The sequence below is a fragment of the Suncus etruscus genome, chromosome X (genome assembly GCF_024139225.1).
Source record: "Suncus etruscus isolate mSunEtr1 chromosome X, mSunEtr1.pri.cur, whole genome shotgun sequence".
Classification (NCBI taxonomy): Eukaryota; Metazoa; Chordata; class Mammalia; order Eulipotyphla; family Soricidae; genus Suncus; species Suncus etruscus.
In genome coordinates, this window is record NC_064868.1 from 89,252,201 (window position 1) to 89,264,733 (window position 12,533).

General features: G+C 40.8%; 1 protein-coding gene across 1 annotated transcript in view; it reads left to right on the forward strand.

The window, feature by feature from the left end:
- AFF2 (ALF transcription elongation factor 2) overlaps window positions 1-10,821 on the forward strand; it is a 593,967-nt gene extending 583,146 nt beyond the window's left edge. Inside the window, exons 20-21 of the mRNA XM_049767468.1 lie at window positions 6,209-6,399; window positions 9,875-10,821. Of these exons, the coding sequence (XP_049623425.1) occupies window positions 6,209-6,399; window positions 9,875-9,996 (313 nt within the window). The 3' untranslated portion in view covers window positions 9,997-10,821. The remainder of the gene's footprint in view (window positions 1-6,208; window positions 6,400-9,874) is intronic.
- Window positions 10,822-12,533: the final 1,712 nt, after the last annotated feature.

Below are 12,533 nucleotides of genomic sequence, written 5' to 3' on the forward strand. Positions count from 1 at the left end.
GAGTTCTCAATGCAAGCCTAATGCACCCCTTCCTTTCTCTGGGTTGGTTTTCACTTCTCCAAAGTGTGTGGGGTGGAACTTATGGCTTTCGAGGCCCACCTGAAAAGGGTCTTTTCACACTAGAACCGGGTTTTTAGTTTTGTTTTGTTTTGTTCTGTTTTAGGGCTATAATCGGTAGGGTTACTTGCTCTAGGGTTACTTCAGGTTCTGTGCTCAGGGATCACTTCTGGCTGGCTTGGGAGATTATATGAAGATGTAGGGGATCAAACCCTAATTGGATGTGAGCAAGGCAAGCTCCTTAACCCACAATAATATCTCTCCAGCTCTCCTCACTCTGTGATCTTGAATCCTATTTGTACCCTGTGATAAATTAGCTGTAGATCTGTACTTAGTGATTTGACCATTACTTCCTCCCTTGCTTCTAATTTCTCCCTTAGGGTACCAAGGCCACTTCCCACAAATAATAGTGGCAAACAAAACAGAGGGCTACAAACAGACATTTTCACAGAGAGCTGCACTGTCTAATTTTCCTTAGTTCATATTTCTTTTGATTCCCATCTAAATGCTTTCTTCAAGTGTAAAATAGTCTCTTTTGGTATTTCATAAATTTTTACAAATCACATGCTAAAATGAGTGGTGTGATGAACTTTGAGATCCTAAAAACATTCAAACTGAGGGCCAGAGTGTACAGGGAATAAAGCACTTGTACAAAGCCAAGGGTTTAATACTCGGCACCCCATATGGTTTCCCAGTCCCACCAAGAGTGATGCCTGAGCACAAAGGCAGGAGTTAGGCCTGAGCACTAGTGGGTGTGGTCTGAAAACAAAAACATTCAAAGCAAGAAACAGGTACATTAAAATCTGTATATCAACTTAAAGACTATATTGAAAGGAAGTACCTGTAAGATTGTTTAAATAGTGGCCAGAGCAATAGCACAGCAGGGAGCAAATTAGCTTTGCATGAGGCCAATCTGGGTTTTGTCCCCAGCATCCCATATGGTCCCCCTGAGACTGGCAGCAGCAATTTCTGAGAACAGAGCCAGGAGTGATCCCTGAGTGCCACCAGGTGTGGCCTAAAGAATTACTTAAATACATCTTGCCCTTATACTAACAAAAACCCAAAGGATGCTTCTCTCTGGAGGATTAGCCAATGAAAAATAACTACCAAAGGTTGAGAGGAAAGGGTTTTCTCTGTGGACAGAATATAACAAGGGCACAGATAGGTTAACAGGCAATAAGGGGGTCACTGGGAAGCTTTGTATTCTTTATCGTAACAGAAAAAGAAGGTTGAGGGGTGAATACATCTGAAGCTGATGGAGGCACATTAAAGGCCCCAGGAGATGATTTTGTTCAACAACTTTGAGCTGAAATAAAGTACAGTCCCTTGGGAAGGCCGTTGAGGTTCTGAATGAAACAGTACCAAAGGGGTTGCCTCCCATTCATTCAGCAAATGCTCCTGGACCTTTGCTGTTTGAGTGGCTGGAGGACAAAAAGTTCAAGTTGGCAGTCCTTAGATCTTCTTTCTTTCTTTCTTTCTTTCTTTCTTTCTTTCTTTCTTTCTTTCTTTCTTTCTTTCTTTCTTTCTTTCTTTCTTACTTTCTTTCTTTCTTTCTTTCTTTCTTTCTTTCTTTCTTTCTTTCTTCTTTTTCTTTCTTCTTTCTTTCTTTCTTTCTTTCTCTCTTTCTCTCTTTCTTTCTTTCTTTCTTTCTCTCTTTCTTTCTTTCTTTCTTTCTCTCTCTCTCTTTCTTTCTTTCTTTCTTTCTTTCTCTCTTTCTTTCTCTCTCTCTTTCTTTCTTTCTCTCTCTTTCTTTCTTTCTTTCTTTCTTTCTTTCTTTCTTTCTTTCTTTCTTTCTTTCTCTCTTTCTTTCTCTCTCTCTCTCTTTCTTTCTTTCTTTCTTTCTTTCTTTCTTTCTTTCTTTCTTTTGTTTTGGGCCTTACTGAATGACTCTCAGAGGTTATTCCTGGCTATGTGCTCAGAAATTGCTCCTAGCTTGGGACGTCAGGGATCAAACCGCGGTCCATTCTAGGCTAGTGCGGGCAAGGCAGAGACTCCTTACTGCTTGTGCCACCGCTCTGGCCCCAGAAAACAAATTTCTACAAAACTTCGACAGAGGGGTAACCTAATTTATACTAGAGCAGGTAGGGCTCTTGCCCTATGCATGGCTGAGCAAGATTTAATCTCCATCATCACTTACAAAACCCAGAATTTTGCCAGGAGAATCACTGAGTGCAAAGCCAGGAATAAGCCGTGAATTCTACCTATGGAAGTTCTACCCCAAAATCTATATAGATAGAATTAAAAATACAATGACAAGTGTAATGTTTATACTGCGTGGAGATAATGAAAGAAGCCAGAACAAATCCAAACAATGCCGAGAGAACTGTTGAGTTTGGGGCTGGGATCCATGGAAGAAGCTTTCGTTTATGAAGTGGGCAATTCTGGGTCACCCCCAGTCAGGGCCAGCCACATGTAGGGCCAGTAGCTTTAAGCATTTAAGCACTATATCTCCAGCAGAGTGGCAAGACTTTGAATAAGAACATTATAGAAGGGTGACAGTAGAGTAGGCCGTGCAGATGGCCATGGAAAGCATACTACACAGAACCGCAGATAGCTCAAAATGGCGGGGGGGGGGGCATCCCTCGTGGATTTGAAGAGCAGCAGTGAGTGTGTGAGACTGCGAGGTAAGCAAGGGTAGTAGTAGAAATGGGTATAGTCATATGCTGGTTGGTTTTTGCTCCTATACATGTATCACAACTGTGCAAAGGGCAGGACAAGAGATGAAAAGCTGAAACTCGGCCCCTAGGGAAAGAACAGGAGGAAGCCCTCAAGCAGGGGGTGAGGCACGCTGGGGCTGCAGGCACCCTGAGGTTAGTACCACTCCCCTAAGTCACTATTCATTTGTTCACGGCATTGGCACTATGCACTGTGCCATGAGCTCAACACATGGAGGTGTTGTCAGAACTGCTCAGTAGAGAGCCCTGTGTGCACTTGTGATGAAAATAGAAGACTTTGCCTCCTCACTTCTGCCAGTGAACTATTTCCAATGTTCCTCAAAGGGGTACTCTCGGGGACTACTAGGAACACTTTCTTTTTTGTTTTGTTTGGGGGGTGCATATCCAGCAGTGCTCAGGTGTTACTCCTGCCTCTGAGCTCAAAAGTGCATTCCTGGTGGTGCTCTGAGGACCATATGGGCTGCCGATGATAGAACCCAGGTTTGCTGCATGCAAGACAAATGCCCTACCAGCTGTGCTTTGCTCGAGCCCCTGGGAACACTTTCTGTCTGCTCCCCTAGTGAAAGTCCATTTCCAGTGATCTTTCTTTTCTGAAATGGACAAATAACTTTGGTAACATCCAGCTAGAATGATGGAAACAGCAAGTGGGATGCAAAGATACCTTGAACAGTGCTTCTTTCTAAGGACATAAAAGCTTTTTTAATGGGGCCAGTAGAGAACAGCTGTTAAGGCACTTATGTACATAAGGCAAACTTAGGTCCAATCCCAACACCACCCTGATTCCCACACAAGGGTGATTCCTGAGCACAGAGCCAGGAGTAAACCCTGAGAATATTTTGGTGTGATCCAATGTTTTCCCCGACACTCACAATAAGCTTTTTCAGTATGTGTGTAGTACACACTTACTTTGAAGTGCTTCGTTACTCGTTATGATTTCAGAACATGGTTGAAAACCCTTTGGGCCAACCCTTCCCACCAGTCAAGCAAAGGCTCAAAAAGGGAAGTAGGTGATGAGCAGCACATTGGGATTTCAAATGAGAATTCATGTCACCTAAGGTTCCTTCTTTACTCCCAAACCCCCAGATTTCCATTGGCCCTGGATGGCTCTGCAATAACCCCTTGAGTCTACAAAATGTCCTTACCTTGCCTTCTATTGACTGTCAAGAACTGGGGGCCCCTGCTGGGGAAAATGTCTAAAGCAGCATTTGCAAGCTGCCTCCACCAAGAAAGCCAGTATAGTATCCTCTGCTTGTTTGGTCTACTAATGAGGGCCTCAGTCCATTTCCTGGCCCATTCTGCCTTTAGATTTCATCTGTCTATCATGGCAAGTTTAAAGAGTTATGAAACGATCAAGAACAAGAACCCAAAGGGCAGGCAGGAGAGAGAGCACAGAGGGTACTGTTCTTGCCTTGCACACAACCAGCCCGATTCTATTTCCCAGTGCAGCAGAGGTTCTCCCAAGCACTGCAAGGAGTAACCTCTAAGCAGAGAGAGCCATGAGTAAGCCCTGAGCACTGCCAGGTGTGCCTTCACCCTCCACACACAGAAACAAGCCAGAAAATGCTGGAAAACAATCATATCTTCTATGACTCATGAGGTTCAGAGCCATTGTGAGCCACATCATGTGCCTCACCCCAGAACAGACCAGTCGGCCTAAGCCAAAGAAATGGTGCTGAGCTACTAGGGCTACTAGGCATGCTGGTGGGTGTTTGTGGGTGAGTCTCTGTTAGTCTTGGCGCTATATTGAGTCAGATTCACTAGAGCATTTTGTGATTTTATTTACCCCAACCCCCCATGAACCAAATCACTATACCCATGTGTATACTTCTTGATGGGGTGCACAGGCCATTCTGTGAGCAGGTGCTCACTCTGAAGAACACAATCACCTTGGAAACCAAGATTTTTCTGAACAGAGGAACTGCTAAAACAGAAAGGAAGGAGGAGAAAAATTCCTTGGTGATGATCGTGGGGCTTTTTGGAGGAGATCCTTCTAACCTGTGGCCTTAGAGTTCAAAACCAGTTTTGAACTGGTTCAAAAACCATTTTTGTATTGCCTCATCAAATGGTTAGTCATAATCAGTGGCACATTTTGGACAGTCATTTTAGGAGAGTAAGGAAGCTAGGGAGGTGGTATGCAGACACCTTCTTTCAGTGCACCGAAAGTTCTCCATGCTTTGGCAACTGTCCTCTGGCAAGTCGGCAGCATGACAATCTAACCCAGGTATTACATGGTTTGGGCAGCCAGAAATGTTTTCTTATCTCCATCATGAAAGGAGTAAATCAGAAGTTGTCTCCATCATTGACACTAATCCAATGCAGGCACTCAAGGCCTCATCTTATAAACCAATAAACAATGGAAGGGCCAGCAATGAATAGCCATTTTTGTAGTATGTCCCAAAGAATCCAGACTCTCAGGTTAGAGTGGTAGGATAGCACAGAGGGTGCTTGCCTTGCATGCTGCTGACCTAGGTTCAATTCCTGGCAACTGAGGCTCATTAGAAGTGGTCCCTGAGAGTAGAGCCAGGAGGAAGCCCTGAATATAGCCAGATGTGACCCCCCCCAAACAAAAGACACAGTGCTGGAGTGATAGCACAGAAGTTAGGGTGTTTACCTTGCCAACAGCTGACCCAGGTTCAATTGCCAGCATCTCATATAGTCCCCTGAGCCTACCAGGAACAATTTCTGAGTGCAGAGCCAGGAGTAATCCCTGAACTACTGTGTATGGCCCCTCCAAAAAAAACACCACTACACACTGAAACAAAAAGGCAGACTCCTTCCTTTTGCCAACTTTCCTAAAACTACTTTGGGTGGGGTGGGAGAGTGCTTTTAAGTACTGTTTTTGGCTTATTGTTGTGACTAGTTGGAGCAAACTGTCACTATGGTTTCCATAAAATGTTTTGCTAATAGAGCAATATTGCACATCAAGTCTTTGCGAACTGCCAGTTGCTATTCTGGAAGCAGGTAGGAGAAGCATCATAACACATGTTATACATATATTCAGAGTAATGTGGGTAGGACTAATTCCAGAGAGATTTAGTAATTCCATAGAGATTTATTTACACAACATTGCACCAAAGTAACAAAGCATAGTGAGTTATTGATAGGTGTTAAAGGCAGTGAAACTTTAGCATTTATTTTGTTCAGGATTGGAAGAAGAGTTGGGGTGATTTTACAGCCCCACCAGCAACCCATGTAGTCTGGCTAGAAGAAGCAGAGAGAGGGAAATAAGCTGTCATAACACCAGAGCCTCCCAGGAGAGTTACTGTGTGGCTAAAAGCTGTGGAATATCCTCTGAGAAGAATTGAGGGAATATAGGCAAAAGCTCCTCTCTACTTGGACATACAGGATGTTCACCATATTCAAACTTCCTAAGGCAAACAATAACCTCCTCTCTTCCTGAGTGGAGAGCGAGGCTCCAAACCCTGCCCACACTCTTTCCAAAGTGCCTAACAAGTCTCTTTCTTCCAATTCATCAGAAACACTCCATCACCAGTGTCTCTCAACAACGTCTCTCCAATCAACGCCATGGGCAATTGTAACAATGGCCCCATCACCATTCCTCAACGCATTCACCACATGGCTGCCAGTCATGTCAACATCACAAGCAATGTGCTCCGGGGCTATGAGCACTGGGACATGGCAGACAAACTGACAAGAGAGAACAAAGGTAAGTTCATCTGTCCCACCCCATTATCATAGGCCATGGTAGAGTGAACTAGCCTTTGAAAAATTTGCATTTTCTGCAGTAGCTTTATACTTCTGTCTCAGTTTCAGGGCTTAGAAGAGGAAAGTAGGAGTTAACTCAGGGCTGATTCACTGACTGATTTTGCTGAGAGAGTCTATGAGACCTGACATATTGTTTTCCTTTAAAGCTTAAACAATGTTGACAAATAATTGTTTCAGATTTTCACTCAATGCTAAAGATCTACACAGTGAAATCATGGGAAAGGGGAAAAAGAGTGACTAGCCAATTAATAAGATTGTGTTAGACTGTGGTCAACTCGAATTTGTTCTGTGTAAAGCTGAGGTTGAGGCAAGGTTTTTTTTTATTATAAAATCTTTATTTAAGCACCATAATTACAGCATGACTGTAGTTGAATTTCAGTCATAAACAGAACCCTAACCCTTCACCAATGCAACATTCCCACCATTGATCCCCCCATCTCCTCCTCCCCCATCGGAGGTAAGGTTTTCTACCATCATTACAATCCTTACTTCCAGTGAGCTCATGAGATGTGGATGGGGTATGGCAAGAGGGAAAATGGTTGTGGTAAATGTGCACTGGTGCTGGATTTGTATGACTGACACTCAATCATCTACAACTTTGTAAGTATGCAGCTCATGGTTATTAAATTAAAAAACATAATCATAATAAAGTTTTATTCAATGCATCAGTACAAAACTGTAATTCTGGGGTTTCATGCATAAAAAAATTCCAGTATGACACTCTTTACCAGTGTCCATTTCCCTTCCCTTTTCTATTGTCTCCAGGCCCTCACCTCCATCCTCACATACCTGCCATGTGAAGCTCAGTTCAGGGGGCATATTTTGACAGCCAATCACTTAAAATTATAACCTCCCTGATTTATCAGTTACAGAAGCATGTTAATAATAGTTTTTAAAAAAGTAAAAGGAAAACCATGGCCTCTAAATGGTCGAATCAGGAATTGAGTCTAGAACTGTCGATTCCAAAGTCTGAATGATTGATTGGACTATTTATTCATCTAAACACATTATTTATTTATCTAGTTTTAATATACATATCTTTATATAAGCACCATGATTATAAGCATGTTTGTAGCTGTGTTTTAGTTATTAAAAAAGAACACCCCCTTCACCTGTGCAACATTCCCATCACCAATGCCCTCCATCTCCCTCCTCCCCAACCCCTTGCCTGTATTCAAGACAGACATTTAGAGACAACAGTAACCATAGTTCCTTCCCACAGTTACTTCAGTGATGGGCTGCTCTTAACTTGTGTACTTGACTTGTCTTCTGAAACTTCAAAGCCAATTGGCATAATTGGATTCTAAACTCAGTGGAAGTAGCAACATTCTACAGCTCCCCTGGCCTGGCTTCCCTTGTCTGTCTTGCTAACAGTAGAGCAGATGGATATTTCTGGACTTCTTTAATAATTGTACCCATTTTTTAAAAAAATATGTTAAAGTCATTTATTCTACAGAACTTTCCAGGAACACTGCAGTACCTTTGCTCTATTTGATTATGACAGTGCTGAACCTTGTCATTACTATAGTACATCACAGAGCTTGCCTGCCTGATAATGAATTGAAAAGGTCATATTAATCTTCCAGCAGAAAGAAAATGTATCTTTGTTAATGATGTCTGAGGATCTTCCAGTCTCGTGCAGAAAGGACCTCCTTTGGATTCTTCTTTGTTTGCAATATTGGGTTCACACACTTGTCATCTCTGAAATTCTTAGAGTTGAAAATTTGTGCCCATATCCCTACTTTATATGTACATGTGGAAGAGGAATTAATTACCCTTTTTAGCACAAAGTTTGAAGACTACCATATACTTGAACCATTTTGCAGTTGAGAATATGGTTGGAGTTAGCTTTTCTGGTTGAAGGTCTGAACCACTGCCAAGTGCATACCTGTCTATCCATGAAGCTGCACAAGGCTTATGGCAGAAGATTCTGGTGACAAAATGGGTCACTGGATTAAGTCTGGGGCTTAGATTTGACCAGAGGGTGTCTTGGCTCATATGCATCCAACAGCTACTAAATCCTTGAATATTTCCTTCACAAGTGTGTTACATAAGATACCATTTTAGCTGCCCCCAAATAAGTCACTCTTTTATCAGCAGAAATTACTTTTATTATATGATACAGGCTGAAAGGTATCACATCATCAAATGAAGTTCATACCTAAAGAAGGCATCCATATGTTTTACATAACATGGAGCATAAATACATTTTTTGTGAAATTCCATCTGCTGAGCAATCAAGCATATGCAACCTGTGCATAGAAATTGCTTTCTACAAAGTCAGGAGAGCATCCCCAGCATTTTGAGATACTTTGGAATGCCCCCCACCTGGATTTCATGCCTCCAAGCAACACAGAAAATATATTCCTTATGGATGATGCAATTTCCTCTTTAAGCAAGAAGAGTTCTCCTAGTACAATGAAGGGGCAAACAAATTGGTTTAACTATAAAAAAGGCGCCGTTCCATAAAACTTCTAGGTATCACACAGTTTTCCCCATAATCTCTCCATCTCCTTACCCGATCTCAAAGACACACAACTTAATAGTGTGGCCTCTGTACTGTCCCTTCCCCAAATCATCTGGACATTCTTACCACTTATGTCCATTGGGGCCTTGTGTGACTGATGATTGCAAGTCAGTTTCCTTCCCCTTAAAGGAATTTGTAATAAGACTAAAAATTATAGCTGCCACCCAGGTAGAACTTTGTTGAAGGCCACAATTACAGCCCATGTTCACTGAATAGACTATATCTGGAAAGATTGGTAAACTTAGTTTCTTTGGAAAAAAGAAAAAGGACTGTGTCAGTTCAATAATGTAGAATGCCAAGCAGTTGAATATTGAAGCGACCATAACTCCAGGTCATTTTATATGTAATGATCCATTTCCAAATAGACATACATATTTTTAAATCAGTATATAATATGAAAATATGTTTCAATAAATCAACATTTACATATGTATTATATGTGTATATTTAATACATAATTACATGTGATTATATAAATACTCATAACTACATTGACAAATGTCTAGATACACATGTTACAATATGTTCTATTTTACAAATGCTATAGGATTGTAAATTTGCTTTCAAATTTGCTCTCTGAGAAAATCTAGTGATTTGAAAATGTGTACTAATTACGTAATAGATATAAATGGAATTATCTGAATCAAATAACTGACAACTATTGCTTGTGCTGCAGAGTTTAGAACTTTTGATACAAATAACACTGCCTTATATATAAAGTTTTGCTTCTCTGGTAAATACTCCACTGATCATGTTTAAATGAAAGATGAGTGAAGAAGTGTGGTACCACATATATGTGCTCATGTTGAGCACAATTGACTCCTTCACAATTGACTGCACAGTTGCATAATGTTCAAAGGCCTGACCTTGGTATTCTTTTGATTTTCAGAATTCTTTGGAGATCTGGACACGCTCATGGGGCCTCTGACGCAGCACAGCAGCATGACCAATCTTGTCCGTTACGTTCGCCAGGGACTGTGTTGGCTACGCATTGATGCCCACTTGTTGTAGTGGGTGCATCCCATTTCTGGTATCACCACTCATTACTCTACCTCTACCAGATCACCAATGGTCACTGGTGGAATTTTACTCATTTTGAAATGTTCTCTCTGAGTCTGTTTATTTCAATACACTTTTGAGATCTGTGAACAACAGAGGTAGCAGATGTCAATGGAAGTGGACACTACAACTTGAGAGCAATGTATGTTTCATGACCGTCATTTTTTTAGTATTTTCTATGCAGCATTAGTCAAATCCTACCATTCTTTTGTGCTGATAAAATGATACATTCATTCCCTCCAGTGTTGCTTGAAGTCCACACTACCCAAAACAAAGAATGGAAAGTACTTGTGATGATAACAGGTTCCTGAACAATGACATTATATACACATTTACATACATGTGTATGTATGGTCTTAAAATTAGAGGACCTGCAAGATTCCAAATTTCGGCACTAACCATGCCCCAAACCTTAATCTTATGTCCAGAAAAAAAGCATATTTCAGAATCCATTCTTAAAATTTCGTTGTTCCCACAAACTCAGTCTCAGGTGAGAATTTTCATTGTTAAAACCCAGTGGTTAAACATAAAATGAAGAGTATTAGAGAAATAAATGAGCTTATCTAGGCCACTCTTCGAATGAGACTATGGCACACAACCAGAGGGGTTTTTTTGGTTTGGTTTGGTTAACATTACTTTTTTGATTCTCTATTTAAAAATTGTAATGGGGTCTGAGAGATAGTACAGAGGGTAGGGTACTTGTGTTGCATGCAACCAACCCAGGTTCAAACCCAGCATCCCATATGGTCCCCTGATCCAAACCAGGAGTGATCCCTGAGTACAACTAGATGTGGCCTGAAAATCCAAGCAACAACTTTTTTAATGATGAGAAGTGGGAATATTTATTTTGACAGCTTTCAGGCATCAGCTGCTGCCTTAGTATATTTAAAAATTATTATTTGAAGCATAAATCCTCACTTGGGATTATCTTTGTACAAAGATATCTTTTGAGGGTCAGTTTATTGAGTGCATTGCCTGGTGATCAAAATGTTACAGTCTAACTTTAGAAATGAGACAAGGAAGAGGTCTAGATAATGTCGAAGGCTTTTACACCTCTGTCACATTTTGTAGTTTGTAGGTGGGAACATAAATGTCGGGATTTTTTAAATCATAGTTTATTAAAATCTTTGAAGCAAAAGTCAAATTATTACTACCTAGAAATAATAATGTACAGCTTCCTAGTGGCTTTAAAATCTGGATTTACTTTAATTATTATTCACAGATTCTTTTTTATGGGGTTTCTTTTCTTTTTGATCCTCTTTTCTTTTGTATATTTTGGATCATTAGCTTTTGACAAATAGAATCACTGATTTTATTCACATCTCCAGTAACATAAATCATCTCCATAAAAATTCCAAAGACAAATCAAAACTCTCTAAGTGTAGCTAGTCTTGCAACAACAGCAACAAAAACAAACAGACAGACAAAAGAACCTTCCCCTGAGTCTTGGGTCTTGGGGTAATGCTTTACTCTAGGGTGCTTTGAAGGGACCCTGGCCCGAAGATTGGGAACAGTTTACTTAATTTAGAAACATTTTCACATCAGTTGCAATGATCACCGCCCCTTATGATCTTTGACATTCATGTTCTCCTAAACATTGCTATGTAAATAGAATCTTTGGTGTTACAGCTGACCAGAAGGTTCCCCACATGGAGTTAACACTACCCATACATTAGTTCCTTGTACTTACCTGCCAGTCTATAATTCTATATAGCTTTGAATCTACTGAGTTATTGAATTCTGTTTACTGAATTATGACAAGATGAACAATAGACACATGCACATGAAAGATGCAAATTTGTCTGATTTTTTAGCAATTTCTTTGAATCTGTGATAGGACAGCAAGAAATCATACTAAACTCACATTGTCAAAGTTAGATATATCTCCAGTTGCCAAAGAGCCAGACTTGAGGTCTACTCTGGTCATCTTTAAGTTGAAGGTCCTTTGTTGTCTAATAAGTTTGTGGACATTACACTGCAGACCATGGCCATGTTCTGAAGATGGCCGCTAGGAGCATTTGGGCAGCTGAATCTAGCATTTTTGAGGCTTCTAGAGTGGCAGAACTTTCTGTTCACAGTCTCAGCAACAACACACATGCACACACACAACAGAGACCAATGAGACTTCAAGAATCTTTTCTGAGCCTATCAAGTGAGGCAAAGGATCATAGGAATGACTCCAAACAAACACCCCAACTGAGTGTCGCATAATAATGAAGCTAAAGGCTTTGAAGGCCTCAAGTTCTCTGTTTTTTGGCCATGGCTTACCAGGCAACATGCTTGACTATTCACTTTATAATAAAACACACTGGCTTGACTTATAAGTTCAACTTAGATCAGAATCCTAAATTATCGTGAATTTAGGAGTAGATTCTTCTTGAAATCTAACCTCCGGAAACTAGACATTTGAATGCTGGGGGCAGATTCCCAGACACACACACACACACACACACACACACACACACACACACACACACACACAAAGAAAG